Below are 27,466 nucleotides of genomic sequence, written 5' to 3' on the forward strand. Positions count from 1 at the left end.
GCAATAAAGGATTACAGACTATGTCCCGATAAAGTGAAAAAAAACTTTACATTTAAGTGCCAAGAGGAAAAATGCTTATTTGTGCTTTCGTCGGGAAAGAAAATATGACCGAGGTTCTTAGCATACACGATTTATTTTTGTAGATTCTGACGTCAATCAGATGCAAGTTCCATTCACCAAGAAAAAAAGAGATAAGTTATTTATAACCTCAACGTCTCGGGGTGATTCTTGAGTGCGCAAAGAGGAATGTAGCTATTGGGCTGATCTCTTGCGTTTCCATAACGGAAGCAGTGGTGCTGGTGCGATATAGTGCTTACATGCAGCTAGAGCTCAGTGTAAAATAGGACAGCTCTATCGGGGCTGTACAGACTAACCAGGGTCTGTGATTAATATACTTCCTTACAGTTTTAAACAAAACAGGGACGCATTAGCAACGATACTCTGGATTAATTCTGACATGACAAACCTGTCTTCCAACCAGGTAAGGCGATAACGGAGTAATTCAGACCACCCAACACGATGTAAGTCGTAATCAAGACACATAACGTTTTAGAAATTGTGCATTTATACTTTTTTATTCTCCTAGCAGTAAATTACAATTTGCTCTGTGTGTGCGCGTTGTGGTTTCATTGGACTTGTGTCTTTTGCGAATTAAATGTTTGTTTGAACTTCTTGAACGTTGGCAAGATTTATAGAACGCAGTTTTGTGTGAGACAAAATCTGATATAAGTAGGCAAAAATGTTATGATAATTAAACTAATTATGTCAAAGAAATATTAAACAAAGAAAAGGAAAGCTGCGCTGTCACTGTGGAGCGCACATTCTTCTGTTTAAAACGCACGACATTCTAACCAAATTAGGACCATGGACAGCTACAAGAATTGAAAGATACAGATTCTTTCGTTCAAATGACATCGCATACATGTATGAACAATAACCATGGCGTGCATAGATTTGACAATACAGCCTACACATTTATACTTGTTTTTTGTCCTTCTCTTTTAAATTACTTTGGCACCTGCAATAAATGTTTGGATAAAGATTATCCGGGGGGCGAATTCTAGGCTGTGCATTTCATTACGACTGTAAAGTGAACGCGCGTAATCAGCAAATTAAATTGCAAGTAACTCGCCTGGAGGAACAAAGCTGTACGTTGAGCTATTTTATGTGGTCACTTATGAGAACAATATAGTCAAATAACTAATCGACATTTTGAGATGTAGTCACTCAATTAACACTGGGAATTTCATTAACTATAATGCACATTAACAAGACAAAAAGGTTAACATTCTACGAACTGCACAATCATATAAACCCTGATAGAATAGATTCAGTAGCCTAAGGAAGACATAAGAGTACCAAGTTTGTTATCAGTTTAAAGAACTGTGTAAAACGCATTTGACAGTTTAGTCCTGTATTCAAAGTCTTATCTTCATCTCTTCCATCCACACCTGATCGACCTGACAAGACAGGATTAAATTTCTCTGCATTCAGACTGCCACCTGGTGGTCCTTGAAGAGAATAAACATTAACAAATTCAGTCTTTAACAAATTGATCGTGTTCTTATTTTTTAGGAAATTATAATGTGAAAAATCACTAGCATGCGTGGGGAAAATATTAACATATTCAGACACATTGACACACATTGAGACACATTCAGACACATTGAGACACATATTCAATAATAAAAATTAATCCTGACCCCTTAGTAATCAGTAGGTTAAGGTAGGGGTGGAGCAGTGTTGTTCATGGGAAGGTTAAGCAGCAGTGTGGTTGCCTTGCAGGACTGAGGCAGAATCTGGCCAGTCTGGGGCAATGGCAGATGTTCTGGAACTGAGAACAGATGGGAACTCCTTGCTGAAGGCAGTGTGGCTGCGGCGACTGCGACTCACCAGGCTCCTCCTGGAGGGCGGAGCTTACATCAACGAGAGTAATGATCATGGTGAGACACCCCTCATGGTGGCTTGCTTGACCAAACACTTTGACCAACAGAGCGTTGGTAAAGCCAAGCTGGTCAAGTACCTTCTTGACAACAAAGCTGATCCGAACATTCAAGACAAGACAGGCAAGACGGCCCTCATGCATGCCTGCAACCAGAGGGCGGGGCACGAAGTGGTCTCTCTACTATTGACCAATGGAGCAGATCCCAGTCTAGAGGACCGTAGTGGATCATCCGCCCTGGTCTACGCCATCAATGCAGATGATAAGGACACGCTCAAAGTGCTACTGGATGCTTGTAAAGCCAAGGGCAAAGAGGTCATCATCATCACTACAGACAAGTCACCCTCTGGCACAAAAACCACCAAGCAGTACCTGAATGTTCCCCCCTCTTCAGAGCTGGAGGATATGTGCTCCCCTGCGGTATGCACCTCCCCTTCAGAGATCAACCTCAACACCTCTCCTATCCCAGGCAAAGAAGAGGAGCAAGAGACCATATTTGCTTTTCAAAGCAAGTGGAAGTCATCCTCCAAGCTTCCCAATGGTCCCACTTCTCCAATTCGGAAGCCCGTAAACCCCAAGCGGGCACGCCTCCCACAGCTAAAGCGCTTGCAGTCTGAGCCCTGGGGCTTGATTGCACCATCCGTGCTGGCTGCTACCCAGGAAGAGAGTAAGAGAGCCAACAGTGATGAGGATGTTGTTGCTGGTGTCAACGGACTGACTCTCTCCAAGAGGGCTCCTCTGTCTCGGCACAACAGCATGGATGGTAAAGAAATCCTGCTCCCTTTGGTGGCGGAACAGTCAACCAAAATCTCTCCTACTTCATCTCTTCCACCCTCTTCCAAGGTGTCTTATGAGAGGTCTCTAGGCCAGCATCAGCCACTGGCTCGGCGAAGCACAGTCCCACCTGAGCAAGAGGCATCCGCAGGATCCTGTGGCCCGGCCGGCCTCAGAGACACAATGCACCGGAGGAGACTGGGGAATGAACAGTATGACTCGGACTCCCAGCTCTACTCAGACTCTGCCATGCTGGGATCTCCCAAGGTGCCCCTGGAGAGGAGAAAGCTCAACACGTCTCCACTCACTATGCTTACAGGCTCACGAGAATCCCTGGACAGCAACACCAGCACTTCCTCTCCAAGTGCATCCAGGCGGCGAGCACCGGGCATGCTGGAGCGCCGTGGCTCAGGGACCCTGCTACTGGACTACATCTCCCACACACGCCCTGGCCACCTTCCCCCTCTCAATGTCAACCCCAACCCTCCTATCCCCGATATAGGCAGCAAGCCTTTGTCCCCCCTCACTGCAGCATTCCGGCCCTCTGCTCCCGTAGCACCAAACTCACCAAAGAGAGGCAACCTCAGGATGAAGAAGAAGCTTGTGAGAAGGCACTCTATGCAAGTGGAACAGATGAAACAGCTTTCAGACTTCGAGGAGCTCAGCCATCAGTGATGAGAAAACAGCATGTGCAGATGTAGCAACTCCCACAGCAAGAAAAGCAAGTCAGCACTTGAAGTAGTGCCTGTACGGGTGTTCAGAGGTGGTTACCATTAATTGTAGCCATTAAAATAGAGCATAGAGACACTCCATGCAAAGGGAAACCTAACTTGCCAGTTGCATTTAACCAGTGGATTAGGGGAAAAAAGATGAAATTATCAAGAAAAATCAAGAAACGTTAGTTTCCATCATTTCAGTGTAACAGTGTAATAAATTCAGCTCTCACATAAAAAATATAGCATTATCCTGAAAGTGCTAGCATTGATGTTATAAGTATTTCTCACCCATCCATGACAGTTTTCAAATGTGTCCTTCAAAATGACTACATGTAGCACTGACTATCAAAATACCAACAAAGGAGTGTGCAAACTGCTCTTTGGCAGAAAATGAGCTTGTATTACCCATTACCTCCATACGTATAATTATTGACTCTAACAGCTTAACTGTTCCTGCTTCTAGGAGTTAGAACTTTATTTGTAAAGAAAAATAGAGACAGTTGTCTGAGTTGTCTGTCTTTTAAGGTGAAGATGTCTCTCTGTGAGACTCTCATTATAGCCAGCAGAGAAGAGTGAATGGGAAATCTGTCAGACACAGCAGACAAGTCCTTGTAATGAAAGCATCCTATTGGCTACTGGCTGAAGAGCCACACATTCTGACAAGTCAAGCCAAAAGGAAAAGATGAGATAATAAACAAACAATATACAACATACTCAACCAAAGTATCACAGTTGAATATATATAATCAAGGTGGGAAAAATAGATGTTTATGATTAATATTTTCAAGATTTTTGAGACAAGTCACTGAATCTGTCTGTCCTAGAAATGATAATACAACCAACTAACCACCCAATCAACCAACCAAACAAACATTGGGTGCAATAATACATGCAACACTACATTATCATGACTTACTCCTTAATACTAGAATGGTTACTTCTTTAAGTCTTTAAGTTGACTTGCAGAACACTTGGTCTTCTTCACAGATCTTAATGTGTGTCATTTTATTCTATAGGGCGTACTGAACTTCTAGTTTGAAATAATAAACTCAATATTGTAGCTTATTAGTACATAGTGCCTTTGAAGGAGAGAAAGAGTTTATGATAGGTGCTCCACAGATTGACAGAGTCATACAAAAAATATTAAATACAAAACTAGAATACATTGTGTGAACATAATATTATAGTACAGGTTATAGGTTTAATCAAAGTCTGTAGCAAAACATGCCTTTTGATAAGCCAATGGTAACTGTATCATAGTGGTTTTCAAGTTTCATTCTGTGGGACTAGGAGGAGTGCTTTACCTGCTCTTACATCACACCTTTAGTAATTATCACGCTATTCATGAGCCAGAAAGGGTGTTTGAAAGCACAAAGAGTAGAAAGCTGTGTGGGTAAGATGTCCTGCAGGCTTCTGAAATAAAACCACTTCTGTATAGAATGTCAGTGTAGATTTTTTCCTTTCTCACCCAATGTAAAATTATAGATCAAATGTGGCCATGTAATTTTTTGTGCAATTGCAAAGTGCTTTAGTGCTGCTATAACTTGTCTTGTAGCTGCTCTTCTAAGTTGGGTTCTGAGCTGTTTTAGGGCTGCTATTAAAAGTCAGTGTTGTGTATTGTGTGAGTTAGCTGGCTAACTCCTTAAGTAAAAAAACAAAACAACCACAAAAAACAAACAAACAAAAACAAGAATATTGAACACACAATCTATAGGTATAGTCCTCAAGTTTTTGGCTTCACATTACCCACTCATTTCTCACGTAAACCCCACCCATCTCTACTCATATTTGTTGTTCCTTGTAGTTCTACCACAGCTGGGTAAATCTGGTTTTTCAACTAAGTATTCAGTTAAGGATATGTTTGCATCTTTTTACACCACATCTTTTTAAATTAGTTATTTTACATAATTTATGCATCACTCCGAAACCACTGCAGGTTCTCCACTGGGCTTAAACACAAAGAAATGAGCAATGGTGATGATAAAGAAACTTAACTGCTTAATCCTAGATTGAAAGATTATATATATATATATATATATATATATATATATATATATATATATATATAAGATGGGATCAAATATTTTATAGCTATTATTGAATACATTTATATATGTCTTATAATAAATTGTATATGGATTCCATTTGGTGATGAGTAATAGAGAAAAAGTAACTGCAAACATTAGCACTTCTGACTCTCATACTGGAAAGACATTGCAATTTACAGAAAAACTTCATAACACAACCAACTTTACATCAAGTTTATTTTAAAGAAATCTATGTGAGCACATGGATACTAACATGAGAGACAAATACCACATACATGAAACTGTGAGACATATTGGTGATTGTGTGGCTAAAGTTTACACCATACGATGCATAGTATTTTTGTATGTAGTACTCTGTATATTTTGAATAAATGTCTGTCCAATTTTTTCTTTGTCACTTTTTTTTTAACCTGAAAGAAAAAAAAGAAAAGGGTTACAGTGAAATGCATATGTAATAGCTGTTGTCAGGGATGTTTGGTGCATGCATGTAGTAAGCATAGGTTACAATGGTAATATGTAGTTAGTCATGGATTACAGTGCTAGTGCAGAGTTAGCCATGGATTACACTGCTAATGTGCAGTTAGTCATGGATTATGGTGCTAATGTGCAGTTAGTTATGGATTACAGTGCTAATGCATAGTTAGCCATTGATAACAGTGCTAATCTGTAGTAACAATGGGTTACAGTGCTAATGTATAGTTAGTCATGCTGGTTTAAGATCACGCTGCTTAGGTGAAGGTTGTTACACTAGTACTTGAGGATAATAATGACTATAGGAAGAAAGCCAAAGATTTCATTATTGAGCATATGTGAAGTGGCTGCAAATCTTACACTGAAAGATTTCATTTTCAAACAAAATGTCCATAAGAGCAGATATTTAAAATATATGGCTTTTGTCTTTATTAAATCTATTCCAAACCCATTTGCAGGCCCTGAAAGTGCTGGAATGCTCAGTAGTGCTTTGTGGGGTGCGTTCATAAGAGACTACGGTTCATTTCTAATAATAAATGTCACTGCAGGTCAGCCTCGATTTGGCATCTTTGCTAGCAGTCTCGCTGCACTGCAAAGATAAATATAGTTGGGTACATAGAGGACTTAAGGTGCTGTGTACATATATTCACCAGCAAAAATAATAAGACAGCTGGGATCGTTTTTAACTGGGAGTTTAGTTGCTGTTGTGCAGAATGAACTTACTGAAAGATTTTCATCGATTTTAGCTCAAACTGACCATGCCCATAAGAAAAAAAATTGGATGCATTTAAAAATGGAAATATCCTCCCAATTGGAATATATTGGAACTCCAGCTGGGATACGGTGGATCCTTTTCTCAGAACCTAACTTTTGTCTACCTTATAGCAAATAATCTGCAGAATCTTTACTAGCTGCATTTCATACAATGGCATTTTTACTGACCTCTAGAGGAAGCTGCAGCTGCATGTGTGCTGCATATCTGGTATCCAACACAGGAATCTGCCAGCTGCCGGACAGACGGAAGCTTTCCCTTTTCCTCTTCCTTTGCCATTGCCACTCTTGCGCCTGATCCCAATGTTGCATGACTGTCTTAGATCATTAGTCTGCAGACCATGGGTATGAAATTCATTGCATTTTACAGTTTAGTGGCATAGTGGCTTTGTTCTCTTGACAAACCATTTACTTTGCAATCTGGATCTCCAAAATTGCAGTTTTCATAGGTTTTCATAAGACTATTTCTGCAAGAATCCTGTAATAGACATAAAATTAAGTGAAATACATAAAGAAAAATACAGACAGAAAATAAAATCTTATAGTAAAGGTTTGTTTGTTATTACGTCAACTCACTGAATTACTGCCAATGCTACAAATCAGTTGTATACATGAGGCCACACTGGTTAAAAGTATTTAATATATTATTTAAATTATTTTTAATTTTTATCAATAATCAAAATAAATAAATCACTTAATGGAATGCATATTATTAGATGCACCAGGTTAATACAATGACCACAGGATCACCAGCAGGTGGCACTATGGGTAAAGTGAAACATGCAGCTGTAAGTATTCTTTAGAAAACCCTTAAAAACCAAAAGTAACTAACTGCTGATTATATATGAAGCAAATGAGCATGAACTATAGAGAATGTTCCTTTCTTCCTCTATATAAATTATCTGTATTTATTGTAAGATCGGTTTACCAGCAATTTTTCTGCTGATCTGAATATTCTGGTAGAAATTCATGGATATAATTATATTGCTGTGCAATTGTTTTTCATAATATAATATATTATTATTGGATTTTTAAATTGTCTGTGCCATTTAAATCAATAATGTTTCAAACTGATTTGCAACAATATGACAGTAATTCTCAGGTCCTGCCTTGGGCAACTCAATGCTTTGAAAATGTTTTTATTTTCCCTGAAGTAACACAACTGACCCCTATCACAAAGACCTTGACAAAAAGCTGGTGTCAGGTTTGCTTATAATAGAGAAAAAGCAATAATGTGAGAAGCATGGAAGTTCCCAGGATAAAGAGCCACAGATCTCTTGTTAAAAGTATTACTGTATATATACTGTCCTGAACTGAATATAGTAAATAGTAATATAATCACATTTTCCTTTACTTATGCCTAAGAAAAGTTTCACATATGTCATTAATAAAGTGTATTTTATTATGTACAAGTATATATGGTATCTTCACCAGTGTGTGTAAATATACACACAGCGTTGACCCAATTCTAGTTGCTTAATTAATTGCTTAATTGTGCTTGAGAAAATATTGGCTTTTCTTTGACTTTGACCCAGTTCGAGTGTCATCAACCTCACAGAGGCACCACAGGGCAAACAGTCAGGTTTGAACAGCACCAGTCTTATGCTTCCAAAAGATAACTGATGTTATGCTGACATTCCAGTAACAGCCATGAGCACAGTATGACATCACATCCTTTTAATGCTTTCATTTGTGATTATGCCAACAGCAACAATTAACATTACAATAAATTATCTTTAGTAAAATATATGTACAGAAGCCTTAGCCACACACACACACACACACACACACACACACACACACACATACATACATATATATATATATATGTGTGTGTGTGTGTGTAAATTAATTATCTTTAGTAAAATATATGTACAGAAGCCTTAGCCACACACACACACACACACACACACACACACACACACACACACATACATATATATATATATATATATATATATATATATATATATATATATATATATATATATATATATATATATATAACATTATATATATAAACATTATATATATATAACAATACATAAACAATGCTATCCTATGTATATGTAGATGAAAAAATGAACTAAACAAATTAGTCAGTGAATCTGACATCAGTGAGTGAATACATTTCTCAAGATCGATCTTTAAACCCACCAAAATATTTTAGACCTAACTGATCTCAAATAAATTGCAGCTTAATATTGATTTATCTTTTAATTGTTAACTAAAGCCAAAATTGTCAATATGCTACAGAGCCACTATCTCACAAAAATGTTAAATTATTGGAATTATATATATAATAACAGGAAATTATACATCTGAAAAGTTCGATATGACAAACTGACACTTTGGTGACAGACCCACATGAATGACTAAATAATAACATTACCTGTAATGCCTATTAACCTCAGACTACAGACATGCATCCTACTGGCACACCATTTTACAAACATGCTTTTGGCAGTAGTGAAAGAACACACAGAGGTTTCTGGGAACATAGTGTGTCAATATCACACATGTAGACCTTTCTGCCTTGTGTTGATGGCAGGGCCCATGTTGGTGATAATTGATGTGATTGCTGTAGCAATCTAAAGGATATTCTTGCTTTACTTATTATTTTCAACCTTGTTGTCATTAATAAACTACCTTTCCATTTACTCTACATAAGATTACCAAGAATGACATGATCTAGATAAAGATCATATTTAGATAAAGATCATATCTGTCTGAATATCTAGCCTTTGACCATTCATAATCTGTGCTTATATATCTGATTCCATACAACACAAAACCTTCAGAATGTTTAAAAGGTCCGCTTAAACAGTCACTAAGTCTCCAGAGTGTAAAATGTGTTACAATCTAACCGGCGTTATAAAGGTGAATGACGCGACCTCTGTGACAACGCTGGCTTGTGTTTAACACTGGAACCCGCACTGTCATGCTGTCAAAAGATCAAATTCCTTCTCCGAGTATGGTAACCCCGCCTGGCTAAATTTAGCCAGCTGCTCTGCTAAGAAACAGTTGAGTGCCGGGTCACTATTTCATAATCGCCACACCAGCATTCTGATGCGGTGTTTCATAAGAATGCACATTTAAATCCACTAAGACATAAAATTCTATTCACCATGGAAACAAATCTCAATAGATTAAAGATTGAAAACAAACATAATTACATCCGGGATATTTTCCATTCAGACATGAAGAAAAATACAACAAAGAAAAAAGACAAAACAAATCATTTAGACGCAGGTAAACGAAAATGAAACCAGACGTTTTAAATGATTCTCTCACGTTTGGAACACTCGCATTGGACGCTGATTGGCTACAGAAAACAGCACTGGGTTTGAGGCTCCGCCTCTTCCTTTCATTGTGACGTCGCACCGGAGCGGAGGGATATTGGCCGTACGCGGTAATTTGTTCGATCCTTCTTTCGTTCGGAGTGTCTTCGGGGTGCAACCGAGCAGCATTTGCGGCAAACATGGCCGGTTACCTGAAGGTCCTCAGCTCCCTCACCAAATCTGCCGCTACACTCTCCAAAACCCCGGCGGTCCTCGCTCCTGCAACTTGCCAGAACTCACAGAAGAGGAACTGTGAGTTTTTTAAGCAATTGCTTCTCCAGACCGGTTGAAAACATCTTAGTAACGTTATTTTCAATAGCTGTAGCTCACTGTAGTTTAATTTCGACGTGATAGATAACCTAACGTTGATTTTGCTTTGTCTACAACTTTTCGCTAAAGTAGCTAGCGTTAGGTTTATATTGTACATCTAAGTTGGTCTGCTGTCGTTTGAATGAAAGTGATCCTCATTGGTCTTCTCATTTCGTTCGGTTTTGTCGATAGCTAAACCTGGCTAGGATTTTTTTGTCACCGTGCTTTAGTATACGCTGGAGAGGTTGCTACACAAGTTTCCATTCACAACGATAGTTGTGAGTGATTTTTAAGTGAACCGATCTGTACCTACTTCGACATCAGCTGAATATTTAACGTTACCGGCTTGACCTAGACATGGGCCGTCGCTGGCGATTAGCTCGCCATGTAGGCGCTTCTTTGTCTGCTTGCAAGCTGATGGCACAAAAAGGGTCTTACGACCCTTTGAGGATGTGAAATAAAACAGCTTAACTCATTATTTTAGGAAACAGACACAGAAAAAAACAAACAAACTAATTCATACCTTTAAAGGGGTACATCTCGTTGCGGTTATTGATGGGGGGGATCATTTTTGCCATGCGACGAATAGCGGTATTAAGATGACCGTTGCTACTAGCTAAGATGGCTAATGAGCTAGCGTTAGCGCTAGCGAACTTGGATGCATTTTTATTCGCATAAAATAACTCATTGTAGCTTCAAAAGCAATAAGCGTTTCCATGCCGTTGATGTTTATTCAGCATCATAACATATTTATTTGAACAGTGTTTACAGCATATTATTTGATTACTGCAATGTTGGAAAATCTAAGTCTCAAGGTCAGCCGGTGGGATGCCAGGCTGTCCAGGACTTATAGCTGCCCAAGTACAGCCCACTACACTAACCAGCTTCTTCACTCCAAGAGAAACTGCTCAAAGTACTGCTTACATAGCGGGGTTTTTCAATTTATATTTTGACTGCGGTCTTAGATCACAGTTGTTTGTGAACATTTTGTGTTAAATGAGTCACCCATGGTCAATTCGTTTTCTTCAAAGCAATTTAAGGGACACTAGGTGAAAGGTTATTGAAAACCTTTGAGAGAAAGCCTTTAAGACCTTTTGGATTTTGTAACTAGGGCATTTGACGGGCAGCATGTATCCCCTCAAGGTCCATGATAGCTTCATTCATTCTGTATGACGTAGCTACAGTTCAGCCGTCAAAAGTCCTGTTTATTTGGAAGTTGCTGTAGAGGGTTTCCCAAAATATGAGTTTAAGTTGGATTAACATACTGTTTAAAATAAGCGGTAGCTAAATGGGCCCTCAATGCCTCAAATTGTACTTGGTCATAATTGTAAGTCGCTTTGGGTAAAAGAGTCAGCTTAATGTCATAAATGTAATGTACATGTAAAAGCAGTTTTGGTTATGTGTATCAAGTTATTGTTACCCTTACTTTTCAACTGTTACCAGGATCAGCAGGTTGTACATACGAAGTTAGCCAATAAAAAAACAAGGTTTTGGTACACGCAGTGTGAGCGGGCCGGAAACCTTTTGTGCGTTGCTACTTTGTGCAGGTTTTTTTTGGCACTGTCATTGCTGACGACTTTCCAGGTCAAAGTTGAAATCAACAAGGGAGTTTTAGTTAGTAAGAAAATAAATAGATGAAATGTCAGTGACAAATTATGAAAATCGTATATTTATATCGGGTATCTGTTTTGCCTAGTTTCTGGCAGAGATACAAATAGTCTCGTATTCCAGTCAGAAGTCTGAGCTTGATATAGCCAGTTTTACTGCTTGTAAAAAAAAAAAAAAAAAAAAAAAGTGTGCAATGAAATCTACCATTTTGTTGAACATTTCACCCTATATAAATATTTGCAAGAACAGGTGAATCAATGGTTCTTCAGTTAGAGTATAACATAAACTTTAGTACATGTTGAGTACCCGCCTGCTCCTTCACTGGGCGGGGGGGGGGGGTTAACTGTAGTGTTTTTTCATTTCTTTTTCTTTTCTTTCTTTATTTTGTACTGCTATTCAAGAATCAAGGGGACACTTTTTTAGCTGATGCCCCTGACCGCTGAAAACCAGGTGTGGGTCATGTAGGCTCTTCTGTCATGTGCTTTATCACTTAAAGACCTATAGACCTAAAGTAAACATGGGCTGCTTTTCCTCTGTATCCCATACCTTTTTTTATCCATAGTTTTTATCTTCACCTGTACTTAGTTATTCATCTTGGTATTAAATAGATTATGTACAGTTAATTACTATAGGTGTAATGTGTGTAGTCAGTGTAGGCTTTTTAGTATCCGTAGGATTGGGATTGTGTATTAGCTTGTTGATCCTGGTATTTGTTATGTTGGGCTAATATATAATATATATAAACCGGTCTGTTTGAAACTGCCATATATATGTACACACCCAAAAAAGATGATCCTTTTTAGAATGAATGTTTGGTGTGAGCACATTGGGAGTGGTTCCATTCATTTGTTTTCAGTTGTAGTTTGTCCTGAATGAGTGCTGGACTTGGGACAGTGGTAAACAAACAAGTCCTTGTCCGTAGATTTGCTAACTCGTCAATGAAATGCATGAAGTCTGTATTTTGGAAAGGCATTTGAGACCCTGGCTGCTCATCAGACTCTGCTACAAGTCAGCTCATGCATTTTAAGCTCAGCACAGACAGCCTGCTCACTGAGCCAGTGGGTTAATTCCCTGTGCTGCAAAGTACAACAAATTCCCTTTGTAAGCAATGGTGTATTGAAGCATGCTTACATAATCTTGGCTCTTCTCCCTGCTTTGCCCACTGCTTCAAATTAGCAAGGGGGAGTCCTTTGACTCCATACCTCTCTGCTTGTGTTGTTTTTAAGTGCTCATTTGACTTGTAACCCACAATGCACTGCAAATGGCTGGGCTGTGCGGAAGGGCAGAGCTATGTGAAAGCTGAGCCTGCTTTGGATGTCCTTAGCGCAGAGTTAAACATGGCTGCCTGCATGGCCAAGGAGATTACTCTGGCCCATATGCAAATGCACTTTTTAGAGGTTATCTGTTATGTGCAAGGGGGAACTGTACCTCTTTGCACAACTGCCTCATTTTACACATTTCATATGATATTGTAAATGCAAGCTCAGATATGCTTGTGCGTGGAATATGTACACTGTGCTATTTTAATAGAGTTTGCACACCTAGGTTTGTGGGCTTGTCACGTGTGTCTTATCACCTCTTGCAAAAAGCCCTGTCATTTTCTGTAATTTATCACAAATATTTTCCCTAAGTATTCAATGCTGTATATGGTAACAGTGTGTGATATTTCCTGGTTAACGTTAGTTTTAAGCCTTCTTATGATGAACAACTCTACATTTATTTACTTATCTTGAATTTAATGCATAGTGTATGAGCAAATTGTACTTATGGATATTGTGTGGATGGTGGATAGTTTAGTCTGTTATAGTTTCTATAGTCTGTGATTGGAAAGGTTTAAAAATCTTATTCCAGTAATGTGCTGAATAGTATAAATGAATGACAAGGTTATTCAGTTAAATTTGGAAAAGTAGTTTGCGTTTATGCATCTTATCGCTAGACCTTTACATCAAAGAAACCAAATACTGTTATCGTTGTCTTCAGTGTTATTTCTTGCTCTCTTTTCAGTAATAGTACTTTAGATTGTAATGGGACCAATCTCTCTTGGCAGTAGAATAGATCAGTCCTTTCTCCATTCTCATTCTGTCTTCTACTTTTCATCTGCAAAACCATTCAGGTTACTTTTGAATAATTAATTTAGTTGTGCAGGATAAAAACTTTTTGACGTGGGATTTTTGGACTGATACCAGTGTTGGATTGGCTATGACCAGTGTTTTATCAGTGCTTATAAGTGTTTTCCTTTTTGGGTCAGTGCAAGGGGTGGTGCAAACAAAGAATGACAGCAGCAAACTTGTACTATTCGTGTTACTTTTTGGACTTGCAGGTACCTGTGTTTTGGGGTATGTTTTTGCAGTCACCATTAAAAAATGGCAAAAATCAGTACTGAAGTTGGCGAGGGCCACTCTTTTTATAATCTGCTATTACTGTAAATGTTATTTAGTAGGTTAAACCCAAGGCTTATGTGCATAGCCAGAGTTTGTCCATGGACAACCACTGGGTAGTAGAATGGGTCATACTGAAGAGGTCAGTGACTTTAAACATGGCACTGTCTTAGGATCCCACTTTTGCCACAAGTCAGTTTTATGAAATTTCTGCCCTGCTAGATCTGCCCGTCAACTGTACATGGCATTATTTTGAAATGGAATCATCTAGGAGCAACAACAGTTCATACATGAATTGGCAGAACACACAAACTGTTCACTGGAATTGTGTAAAAAATGTTGCTATGGCAGTGTAGAATAGTATAAACAGGTTCTCTGGAGAGATGAATCAAGCTTTACAATCTGATGATCGAATCCAGGTTGGGTAGGTGCCAAGAAAAAGCTGTCTGCTGGAATTGGTAGTGTCAGCGTGGTGGAGCAGGGATGATGATTTAGAGCTGTTTTTTTAGGGATTTCCCTAAAACCCCTTAGTTCCAGGATAATGTTAATGCTACAGCATACAAGTATATTTTGGATAATTGGGTTCTTCAACTTTGTAGCAAAAATTTTTTCCTGTTTTTGCACAGCTGCACCCCTGTGCACGAAGTGAGGTCCATAAAGACATGTTTTGATGTGTTTGGTGTGGAGGAATTCCAGTAGCCAGCACAGAGCTTTGAGCCCAATAACCCCAAACACCTTTGAGTTGATCTGGAACATCGATTGCCAGCCAGACCTTCTCATACTACATCAGTACCTGACCTCATAAATTCTCATTTGGACATGCATTCTCACCTTCGTTGTCTGTCAAACCTTCGCAAAATTACTTCAGCCCGATAGTATCTGTGTATCACTTTCTAGAACACATTGGTTTACAGCTATTGTAGTTTTTGGCTCTTGCACAAATTGACTGAGAACATGTAACTGACTAAAACTATTTAAAGGAAGGCTGGTGGTAATTTGTCCACTCTATAATTTCCTTCCTCGCAGGAAAAGTGTTTCCACTTTAATTCACTACCTGCAATAGGAAGTACTTTGAGCCTTGGCCAGTTTTGTCTGGTGTGGATTATATTAGTTAAACATCTTAGAATAAGTCTTGTCTAGACATAAATTACAGAGAGTTATTTTATTGCATTTTATTGTTCACTTGACTGTTATTATGACTATTGTTAATGATTATAATATTATGACTGGTTATTATATTAATTCTAACAGTTATATACCTAATTTAAAAAAAATTGCAAAACACCTACATAATGTAATCATTCCTCTTATAAAGTCTGTTCAGTGCTATTTCATTCTTTGACAGGTTGGCAGGTTTTAATTTGTTTTAAAATAAAGATACTTTAAGTCCTTGATGGCATCCTCATAATTTTCATTAAAATATAGCCTTTTGACCCCATGGAAAAAGTCAAACTGTTCTTCCACTTAGTCTAGCTGACTTTTGTGCTATCCAGATACCTTAATTGTTTAATAAAAGCTAAGAAATCAATATGTGTGTGCAGTATTAAAAGCTGTCTATTAGTTTTGCAATATGCATTGCTAATTGTCATGAAGGCCCATACAGTCTCATAAACAGGATGTGACTTTCAGCAAGCTAAACATATTGGTTGGCGTGCCTAATGTTCAACATACACATTTTCTAAATAAGTTCAGGTTTCAAATGAAGCCTCATTTGACTGATAACTTTGACTGTACTATTAAATGCATATGACAGTGAAATGTGCTGTGTAGCATGGAGCAGTTGCAGCAGTGCACCACAAGTGATGCACTTGCTTGATTTGTTAGATAATGACTCTGGAATACATTTTTGCATGAACTGGTGGTTTTAGAACTGTAACACTGAGACAAGGATAACTCTAATAAGCCCTTTCTTCTGTCAACAGATGCTGACAAGCGAATCAAGGTGGCTCAGCCCGTGGTGGAGATGGATGGAGATGAGATGACCAGGATCATCTGGGAGTTCATCAAAGAGAAGGTGTTTAAAGCTTAAGAGAGAGGATGAGAATGGGGAAGGGGGAGGGGTCTGTTGACTACAGGGGAAGCAGAGGCTGGCCAGTCTATTTTTATACAGTTTGACACATAGCGAGAGCGAGCAGAAGAAAAGAGGCTTTGAAGAAAACGCTACTGACAACGAAATACGGCAGAGAAGAGTGGGTGGACAGACAGACATGGGGGAAAGAAACATACAGGGCAGGGGTATGCTTAAGCGGGACTCATTGAGGAACCAGTCCTGGCAGTATTATGAGGGCAGCTGGGTATCTGGTTGATTTCCCACCCTTGAGAAGCAGCAGATGGAGAACTAACTCCTAACAAAAACATTACATTTTATAAGCTTATACTCTGCAGTGGCAGGCTAACCTCTAACAAGTTCATTTTTATGTAAGCAACAAAATTTCATAGTGAGCCAGCTTCTGTGTTTTATAGCTTTAAATTGCCTATTTTTTTCATGTTCCAGTTATGCAGCTATGAAGGCAGTATGTGGAGGAGTTGTCATCCTCTCCTTGGTGGGGAAAAAAAGGTTAATGGGTAATGGTTATGTGCCTTGGAGATTCAGGGCCCAAAAGGAAAATGTCTCATGTAAAAAAGAACAAGCAATGCAGGAAGTGAACAACTGGTGGAAAAAGAAACTAGGGCAGCATCCTGAAAGTTGATCTAACAAATCTAATCATCTAGTAGACGGATCAGTTGACTGATATTCTTCTAGAGACGGCACCGGTCTGATACCATGTATCAGAATTATGTTGATATCAGCAAAAGGCTGGATCGGACATTTGGAGAAAAATTGTTAAGGAAACCAATCCGATGTTGTCACAAATAGAGCCTGAAAATAGCACAGTAGTGCTTTACAGCAGTGCACCACAAGTCATGTGATGACAGCCAGGTTAGTTTGAACAGGTGATAACAGTTTGAGCACGGCTATAGAGTTTTTAATGATTAAACTATTATATTCAAATGCAAATGTCCATGCATTTGCACATGTGTGAAGACTGGCATTACCTTCTATTGACAGCATCTGAATGAATAGTTTCTTATCCCTGTTTACTGACACTGATCCATGAACAACTGATTTATTTATTAATTTGTTCTTTAAAAATTCAGATGATGATGGTTCCAGTTTGGCTGTGACGTAGAGGAAGGTCAGGGAAAGGAGAAATGATCAGAACCCTGACAAACAGCCAGAGAGGTGAATGGAAATAAAAACTCTCCCTCTCTAACTTCATGATGTTATTCACTCTATGGCTTTAGCATATTCAAACCATATGCGCAATTGGAAAAACTGCTGAGTTTGCAGTTATCATTCTGAGTTTTAAGGTAGACTGGAAAATATAGGTCAGAAGCTGGAAAACACTAACTTAAAAATAATATATAATATAAAATCGATTTTTGAAAAATATATTTACGCCAAAACGGAACCACAGGTCCACTTGGATTGGTATGTGTATGAAAAATGGCAGTAACGGATCAGCACAGAAAAAATTGGTGTTGTCATCTATAGATTCTTCAAATTGGGGGTTGTTTTTGCGTATTCGACAACAGCCTATATGGATAAGATAGAGTTTAGAAAAATTTGCAGAGAACATTTCAGTGAGAAATAAAGGGAGTTATTTTACATGGCAAGGCTAGCTGAAACGCTTGCAGCAAAAAAACAAAAGAAAAGGAAAAATCCATATGGCAACATGTGCTGGTGGTTAACTGATAAGAGAGGCTGAGCCATGAGGTGGAGTGGTTAGTAAACAAGACTAGCTATGACCATGTCCCAGAGGAAGTCTAGAATTTCAAACTTTTGAAGGACAACCCTAACAAAGTTGAATGTAAACTCTGTATGTATGACATCATTGAGCAAAACAAACCCCTTGACGCAGGCAAGTTGCATAGCTAGGCAGTTGTTCTGCAATTATCTGGACAGTTTTACCATTAGGCTGTTAAAAATGATTGTAAGACTGTAAGAATTAGACTGCAAGAGATTGATTTAAACAGAAGTTCATCTGTACTGACAGTCTCATTATTTGACAGATCCATATGTAAACCTGAGAACTTTCTGGTATTTTTCAAACCAGACTCACTTTTCTCAGACTGGTGTTTCCATACTAGTTTGTTTGCTAAATTGGCCCCAACTGCAGCTGGTGTAATTGTTTAAAGCACAAAGCAAATAAAATAAGCTGCTTTTAGAGTATTTTAGCTTTATTAGTTATTTTTGAATTTGAACATTAGCTAACAATAGGATATGAATCTGGTAAATGAGCAAAGTTAAACAGGTAGTTGGTCATCTCCGTTTGAGATATTGACGTTTGTGTGCGTGTGCGTGTGTGTGTGTGCGTATGTGTGTGTGTGTGTGTGTGTGTGTGTGTGTGCGTGCGCACGCGCTCACAACAGCACTTGTGTCTCATGTTTGTGGTTGAGATTGGGCTTTTACACTATGAAAGGCTGCCTTTTGCACAAATACAGTAAAGGATTATGTTCAAATGTATTATATTTAGATGTGAATGGGCACATAAGAAAGATTTGATTGGGATGTCCAGTAGCCCAATTGTCAAACAGTAATGAAAGTTGATAAACCAGCTAAAGCTAATCTATGTGAGGAAAAACGTCTCTTATTAACATCAAAATGAGATGAATATGCTAACAAGACATTGGTTTTGTTTGAGGTTTGATTAGGACAATTTTTAGCCATCATAAAGGACTACTAAAAGCATTTTAACTTGTAGCACTGTATTTGTAGTATTTAGGCAGGTAAGGATGTGCTTTTCTTCTGCCTGCCTGTTTCCTCTTACCATATACATGGTCATTCCAGCTCATCCTGTCCAACGTTGATGTGGAACTGAAGTACTTTGACTTGGGTCTACCCTATCGTGACCAGACCGATGATCAGGTTACCATCGACTCTGCATTAGCCACCAAAAAGTACAGTGTTGCTGTTAAATGCGCCACTATCACTCCTGACGAAGCCAGAGTTGAAGGTGAGCTACTCCCTGACAACATGCTACAAAGCTGAGGTTTTAAAATTATATCTGGTCATAATTTCAGACCTCAGCTACAAAGTTGAGGTCTAAAATGATATTAGGTAGTGTTGAGGATGGTACATTTCAGTTAGAATTCCAGAATTGATCATGTCATGTAAATATGAATGTTCCAACATGTGGTGTTACTCTCGTAGTGTTAAATTAGTGCTGTATACTCAGATCAGAAACCTTTCTGCCTCTCACTCAGAATTCAAGCTGAAACAAATGTGGAAAAGCCCCAACGGTACTATCAGAAACATTCTGGGTGGCACTGTTTTCCGTGAGCCAATCATCTGCAAGAACATTCCCAGACTTGTTCCTGGTTGGACACAGGCCATCACAATTGGCAGACACGCCTTTGGTGACCAGGTTTGCTATTCATGGACACCCATTTATACACACGCACGCACTCACTAATATTATTTTATATATATATATATATATATATATATATATATATATATATATATATATATATATATATATATATATATATAATTATATTCTCATGTATAATTGTGACTTTTTATATGCTTTATTACAGTATAGAGCGACAGACTTTGTTGTGAACAAACCAGGAAAATTTAAGGTCAGCTTCACCCCTGCTGATGGTAGTAAGGCCCAGGAGTGGGAGGTGTATGACTTTCCTGGTGGAGGCTGTGGTATGGGCATGTACAACACTGATGAGGTGAACCAACCTTTGCATTGCTCTCTTTTAGCTGACTAATAACGTTATAGTGCTCTTTCACCTTTCTTTCTTTTTTATTCTGAGAAGTCAGAATAACATTTCCCAGCAAAGCTGTGCTTTGTTGAGTATTTTGAGAGCAACAGGAAGTGCATTTCATATGAAGATTTTTAGTTTGTGGCTATGAGGGCCTTGCTTGGGAGTTCCAACAACCAATTGTCTACATGGCTACCAAAGCCCTTTTCACAATGCAATTTCTGTCCTGGACAGATCAGATTTTCTAGCCCCTGCCTAGCCGAAGAGGTGTCTAAGTGCCTTTTGTTTCAGGGACTGTGACTAGCTTTAAGAGAAAATGCAAAAGAAAGCCTCTTTTGGATCAGAATCCTATAGATAGACCGAGTGAACGTAGATTAGAACCTTCAAGAAGATTTAGGCCTCAGGTTTCAGATACCTTTTAGAAAAACCTTTAAACAGCAACTCTGAGCTGAGGGGTAGAGTTGGTGTCTTCACCCACAGATAATGTATTTATGCACCTTGTGTGATTTTAATGTTGTGGTTAACGTAATTGGTTAAAGGAGGAGTCCTGGTAACAGGGTGATTATCTAAAAATGTTACTAAACTGGACAATGTGCAATAATATGACTCATCTCACCCCACATTGTTTTTTCTTCTTGTACAATGTGTGCTGAAATAATGGAGATTGCATGTATATGTGTTTACTTTAGAAGAATAAAGTAAATGGTCTTATTTTTGTGGAGCTAGATTGCCTAATGCAGCCTTTGGGAGCATATATGGGATGTGCAGAAATATAATTTCTAGTCTCGTCAGTGGTACACCCAAGAAAGTAACAAAGCCTTCAAAATATGACATGAAAAAATTGATATTCCATGTTCAGTGTTGCAAACTAATTCCACCCAGTGACAGTTTGTCATCATTGTGAACTCGAAATGTCAAGAATACTTGTTTTTGAAACTGTCATGTCCCATTTCTTTAGCATCACAAAATAATCTCAGAATAAATTAGCTGGAGCAGGTGTTGGTACAACTCTCATTACTGCCACTCTGTGAGGAACAACTTCACCCAGTGTAATATGGTGCAGAGATACTCCTTTGCAAGCCCTGCCACTACAGAGAGAAAGACTGCCCCCTGCCAGGACTCAGGAGAACAACAAGCCTGTGATCAATGGGACCTTTGAATCATGTTTATTGATATACGGGAGTTTGGCAATGATATGGGAACTTTTGTGAAATAATTACAGACTATCACATGAGCTCGTAAAAGCATAAACCTGGTGAACTAATGACCGATTGATCAGATGCACCCAGGAAACCCAGTGACCCGTGAAGGCTCTGTGGTCTATATGGATTATGTTTGTGATTTTCAAAAAATAAAATAAATTAAGTTACTTTTGCACATGCTGTATTGGCCAGTGAGCAGAGCTTGTATTACTACTACCAGCTCTGGTGCTTGAAGCTATGACTGCATAGAGTTTTGAATACCTTAATAACTTGCTTTGACTGAATTCCTGTTTTATTTAACTTGGTCACTGGTAATGTATATAAGCACGTCATCAGTTATATGTAGTTATAACTACTTGTGCAAGCATGATTTATACGTCTCTTGTTGAAACATAATTTATGAAATGGTCAGCTTGAACATCTCCTTGAACATCTGTATTTAGTCCCTAGATTCTATGAGGAGCCAATTTTTAACACTTTTCTTATTTTTAATTTCTTTATGACTTGCCTGTCTCTTTTTCTTTCTGTGCCAGTCCATCACTGGTTTTGCTCACAGCTGCTTCCAGTATGCCATTCAGAAGAAATGGCCCCTGTACATGAGCACCAAAAACACTATCCTGAAGGCATATGATGGGCGCTTTAAAGACATCTTCCAGGACATCTTTGAGAAGTGAGATGTTGCACTGATTTAATGTAGATATAGAGAGTCTTATCTCGGTCTAGTTGATTTGGTTAGGTTTTACTTGTTGTTCTGGTGCCATTTTAAATATAAAGTTCCACTCAAACAAGCTGAACTTCTGTGATGAGGGTACCTCTATGTGCTTTGTCTCCAGATTATGGGTGGTTGATATGCTATTGTCCCTGAAGGAATTGCACCACAATGCACTTTTGAGTACATCAGTAGACCTCCAACATTGACTTAAAAAAAGATTTGGAATTTTAAAGTGCATGCCTAGTTCTCCTAATGAAGATAGACTTAATAAGAAATGTATACAATTGTTTGTGTGTTTCCCAATTTGTTAGCTGGCTGCTGAGAAGCTAAATTTATTTAAAATGTTAATTTGTAATAAGATTTTTGTCATGTCACCCACCCCTAAAGGTACGTTTGTAGTAGTTATTTACAGTTAATCCAACTGCTGAAATGAAACATTTAGCCAGTTTATTGAATTGTCATTAACAGAAACTACAAGCCAGAGTTTGACAAGCTGAAGATCTGGTATGAGCACAGGCTTATTGATGACATGGTGGCTCAGGTGCTGAAGTCCTCTGGTGCTTTTGTTTGGGCTTGCAAGAACTATGATGGAGATGTGCAGTCAGACATATTGGCTCAAGGTATGTACCCGACTTTTGGGCAGAGACTGACGGTGACCTGTCCTGAAGTAACCCTGTACTGCACAGTTCAGTGTTTTTCCTGCTCTAATATACTGACCTCTCTGCTAGTAAGTTAACCTCCTGGGTTAATCAGCTTATTCAAGGAAATGCCTAAATATATATTTTATTACTAGGATGAGGAATCACTAGCACAGCCTGGAATATTCTAATAAAAGAATTATTAACGACACATTCTGTAGTACCGCTTCTAAAGCCCATCATGTCCTTGATGCTTCTTGGGTTTTATTTTGGGATGCTCCAATCAACAGGCTTTCTGGGTCTGTTGTGAATCTGCAACTCTACTGTCAGTATCAGCCAAGCTCCCATATGTCCTGTACCATTTATGATGATTAAGGTTTTAGCTGAGGAGCCTCACAATGGACCTCTTCGGTCACCGATGTAAGGGTATATGTAGATTGCTGCTTTTTCAGCAAATTTTCATCTTTTAGAGATATATGGTCCAACTGCCACACTCGCATACCATGTTCACCTATTTAACACAGTGCAGAATTTAGCATCAGCCACTTTAGGTGTACGATGGAAATCTGGCAAAAAGATTGTCATCAACACAATACAATGAAAAATGCAAGATCTTGAAATGGGGTAGAGTGGTGAAGGGGTATGCTGCCCTGCCCTGCTAAAGTTGATGCCATATTGGGGTCATCACTCATGAGAATGTTGAATGAGAGGTCATGGTGTTCCCAGGCTTTGGCTCTCTTGGACTGATGACCTCTGTGCTCGTGTGCCCCGACGGGAAGACCATTGAGGCTGAGGCAGCCCACGGCACTGTCACCAGGCACTATCGTGAGCACCAGAAGGTGAGTGCCAGCTGCTTCCTCCGGTGCACAGCCTAGGGGTCAAAGGACATTGCCATATGCAGCATAGCACATCAGACTAGTTTTTAGTCTGTCTTTGTCCCAAAGCATAGCGTAACATAGTGTAACCACAAAATGTATGGTGCTAGCAAAATTCTGTGGTTTAATTTTTTGACTGGCTCTGCCATCTAGTGGTGACAGTTGTAATGGCATGCATTCTTTGGCTTGAGGCTAATGCCCACTGGATTTGTCTTTTTATACTGTCTGTTCTACCTCGTCTATGGTGTTGACTTGTACAAATAAATTTCTGTCTTCCTGATTTTTACTGTTTTTGCAATCTTTGTTCTTAGGGAAGGCCTACCAGCACCAATCCCATTGCCAGTATCTTTGCCTGGACGAAGGGACTGGAGCACAGGGGCAAGCTTGATGGGAACCAAGACCTGATCAGGTACCTTCTGTCAGTTTAATGCCAGCTTGCTTGATTTCTGCCTTTGCTATAAATATTTTGCTTGTGATAAGTGAGTCCATCTTTCTAGAAATTGATTTGAATAGGAATGTCAGAGTTAAAACAGGTTTTGTGCATTATTTAATGTAGTCAGTTGATCTATGAAACTGATTCATTTGAACAGATTCTGTGTATGGTTATCATATTTTATTGACAATGAATAGCCATTGATAGTTGTGCAGGTTTTTTGTTGTGGGGTATTTCCAGCTCTGTTTCAGTCAAGGTGAAACTGAGTCCTGCATTTGGTGCATATCAGACTGACTATGATTTTACTCACTGATCCTGGTGTGTGCTTTAATGAAGCCTGCCTTTAAAACCACCTATCCCTCTGGCCTGTTACTGGCTTTGCTGTTGGCTAGCCAAGACATCTGATTTACCTTTCATGCATATTTGAAATGCTGGATACATACAAGATTCACTGGAAAGTGCATTCATTAAAAACCCAAATTGATGTTTATTGATAACTCTGTGTTAAACACAAACACAAATTAATGTGTTTATGTTAACAAGTCTAGTTTGAACAAAATAATGATCACCTATGATCATTTTTGTGAAACCGACAAACCAGTGTTTTTGGATTTCTGTGTAGAAAAGGTCATTTTGGTGCACCTTTTTACTGATCACTTTAAAGTGCAGCTAGCATAAATCTATTTTTCTTTAGCATCTCTGGTGTTAGTTCTGGTAGTAGAGGATAGGGTTGGCCTGATAGACGATGTCATTGTCGTCAATGGCTGACAGACATTACAATGGTGAACCAACACACTCCATATATAACTATATTCATCACTTGTGACTTGTCCGGAGATCAACTTGAACTGTAGAAATTATGTATATTTATTTTAAGGAGAATTGTCCTTCCAATGAAATCCCATATATACTGGCCATTTCCCCTTTTTGTGTAATCAGTTATTTTAGGTCCTTTTTGATTTTGTACAACCTTTTACTTTAAATTGTTTTAAATTATTATCTTTTAGACTTCTATTACTTTATTCATATAGGCATATCAAAATAATACTTGCAGTAATGTTTTATATTGTGTTTATTTTGTAGAACATATATCTCCAGTACCAAATTCCTAGCAGCAGATAGAAATGGTTTTACTTATTTGAAAAAAAATTAAATATTGCCGAACAAACAGAAGCTCTAGAGATTGCTTTATTTTAAATAGAGGACATCAAACAATTTCATACCAGCTTGAAGTGATTTTTACAATAAAAGTCACTTTTTTTTATTGGAAGGGCTCAATTGATTAATAGTGATTCACACATTAATGGAAATGGTTGAATAGCCTTGGGGGGTGGATGTAAAAGCATGTATATAAATTGTATAGTACTTTTGTAAGATTGCCACTATTCTCCCACCCCAAATGTTCCTGTAGACGTCGTCTTATGCTACTTAGGTAGTCATCACCAATGCACTGCACAGCACTGGGTTTTCGTTACCAATTTTTCCTAGTTCAGCATGTGAGTTGATCATTGTGCTCAATCAATATGGCCTTAATGGCATGAGATGTGCTGGCCTTGAGCAAAGTGAAAGCTCTATGTTGAGTGTGGTTGATGACATGTTATGGGAAGTGCATTTCCCATGAGGGGAAGGAATCTTGAAAACAGTTTTTTGAAAGGTGGCTGACTGCAACATTTTCCTAATTTCTGGCCTGCCAATTATACAGATTCTTATTCTTGTTTTTCTTTTAATAAATGTAGAAATTCACAAAGGAGCCGCTTTCAACCCTGCTGACCGCTCGCTCGTTTAAAATGCTACCTCATCAAATACTGCCACACCAGACAAACCACCGAACAGACAGCAGACAAGCCAGTAAAAAGGCCTCAAGCTAGTGTCAGTTAATTCCACATCAGCTTCGGCTGGACCTGTATCAGTCCCTGTACATCTGATGCAGTTTTTGTTCTGTAAGCAAACTTATTGTGTGATGGTGCTCTGATGGTCTTGCCACCCCCAGGTTCTCCCAGACTCTGGAGCGCGTGTGTGTGGAAACTGTGGAGAGTGGGGTCATGACCAAGGATCTGGCTGGTTGTATTCATGGCCTGTCTAAGTAAGTTAGGTTTCCATGTAGTCCACAAAACCGGTTACACTGTGGTGACAATTTTCTCTGAGAAGGCATTTATGAAATCCCACTGTTGTCATATTTAATTTCAGTTTCTTGTGTAGCTCAGTTAAATTGGAAATGGTGAATGCAAAACCCTTTTAACCATTGTTTCTCTGTTGAGTTTCAGCTACAGTTAACATAGGCTGCTGAACGCAAACACTTTCAGGCCCTTAGTATGTGTCAGAGCTAGGCTACGTGATTTGAAACCTGTTTTAGTAGGCAGGTTGGTTAAATATGACACATTTGCATTTATCAGTTTTTGGAACACAAATGACTGAGCAATTTCAGAGTGAATATGTAGAAGGACTGATGACTAGCACTCGTGTGCCAAATTGTCATCTTGTTTCACAATTTACCTAGGACTGTTTGGCGTCCTTAAAACGAACAAAATCTCTGAGCTCAGACTTTGCCTTTTTTCCCCCCGCTATCTCAGACTTTGCTAGCCTGTATCATCAGTAACATTATTAAACATCAGGGAATTGTTAATTGGTGCAGTTCTTATTTTGAATTCTGTTTTCTCCAGTTTAGAGTCTCTGCAGCCATTTGTTTTTTGCAGGTAGCTTTGAGTGAATATTGATCAACACTTATTTGCATGATTTTATCACTTTTGTTTGACTGGCACATCAGTAGTTTGGCCACTGATTATTTTACCCCTCTCTACATTTTATCAGGCCTTTCAAAATGCAAGTTAATTTACATTTGAAGGATGATGTTTATTAAATAACATCTTGGTGAACATAACACTTTTGGGGACACTGAAGGTTTTATTGGGATTTGGGTATTTGAACTATTGAACAGTTTGTGTTTTTTGGCCCATGGTCTGATGAGGTGTTTTCAGTACAATAAAACAGTGTGATTGCATTCTGACTTTTATCCCAAGTTGTTTTGGGGTTTCTGTGTTTGACTTGTCTGTGTCTTTTGCTGCAGTGTTAAGCTCAATGAGCACTACGTCAACACCACAGACTTCTTGGACGCAATCAAGACCAACCTTGACAAGGCCCTGGGCAAATGAAGGAATACAGTGAAGATGGTGAAAAGGGTCTTTTTTTGTACCTCATTTTTAACTTAAAGTTCATAATAACCACAAGCATTAAGCCTCAAGGGAGAAGTTAAAAACAAAAGTAGAAGTTGTATTCTTAGTGCTGTTGGCTAAACTGCTGGTGCCATCAGTCCACTCCATCACCATTGTCTCCTTACAACTCCAAGGTTTTATTTTTGTAAAATGAAGTACTGTATGTCAAAAACTGTATTATACCATGGAAAAAAAAAAAAGGACAGCACCATTTCAGAAACCCTCTAATAAATTGTTTGAACCTCTCTTCTTGTGCTGTTTGTAAAGATGACAAGAGAC

The 27,466-nt window shown here is 38.6% G+C and overlaps 2 protein-coding genes and 1 long non-coding RNA gene across 4 annotated transcripts; 2 read left to right on the forward strand and 1 right to left on the reverse strand.

Moving 5' to 3' along the window:
• Positions 1-409: 409 nt before the first annotated feature.
• ankrd34c (ankyrin repeat domain 34C) lies at positions 410-4,477 on the forward strand. The gene is made up of 2 exons (XM_027004612.3): positions 410-481; positions 1,786-4,477. Exon 2 carries the CDS (start codon positions 1,817-1,819, stop codon positions 3,389-3,391), a length of 1,575 nt encoding a protein of 524 aa, XP_026860413.3. The 5' UTR covers positions 410-481; positions 1,786-1,816; the 3' UTR covers positions 3,392-4,477.
• Positions 4,478-5,560: 1,083 nt separating this feature from the next.
• LOC145658485 (uncharacterized) lies at positions 5,561-12,160 on the reverse strand. Its single transcript, XR_014124040.1, has 3 exons — positions 10,896-12,160; positions 6,894-7,054; positions 5,561-5,890 (listed from the first exon to the last, which is right to left on the reverse strand). It is a non-coding gene; the product is annotated as an uncharacterized LOC145658485 (long non-coding RNA).
• On the forward strand, positions 10,132-27,432 carry idh2 (isocitrate dehydrogenase (NADP(+)) 2). 2 transcript variants are annotated; one of them, XM_027004582.3, is made up of 11 exons: positions 10,132-10,315; positions 16,281-16,372; positions 19,190-19,355; positions 19,606-19,766; positions 19,942-20,085; positions 21,854-21,990; positions 22,501-22,652; positions 23,397-23,509; positions 23,857-23,954; positions 25,969-26,061; positions 27,043-27,432. In XM_027004582.3, exons 1-11 carry the CDS (start codon positions 10,204-10,206, stop codon positions 27,125-27,127), a joined length of 1,353 nt encoding a protein of 450 aa, XP_026860383.2. In that variant the 5' UTR covers positions 10,132-10,203; the 3' UTR covers positions 27,128-27,432. The 2 variants fall into 2 exon arrangements, with proteins under 2 accessions (XP_026860383.2, XP_081571533.1); XM_081715407.1 differs by lacking the exons at positions 10,132-10,315; positions 16,281-16,372 and adding an exon at positions 17,562-17,581.
• The last annotated feature ends 34 nt before the right edge of the window (positions 27,433-27,466 follow it).

This window comes from Electrophorus electricus, chromosome 6 (assembly GCF_041902795.1).
Source record: "Electrophorus electricus isolate QZ-2024a chromosome 6, ASM4190279v1, whole genome shotgun sequence".
Classification (NCBI taxonomy): domain Eukaryota; kingdom Metazoa; phylum Chordata; class Actinopteri; order Gymnotiformes; family Gymnotidae; genus Electrophorus; species Electrophorus electricus.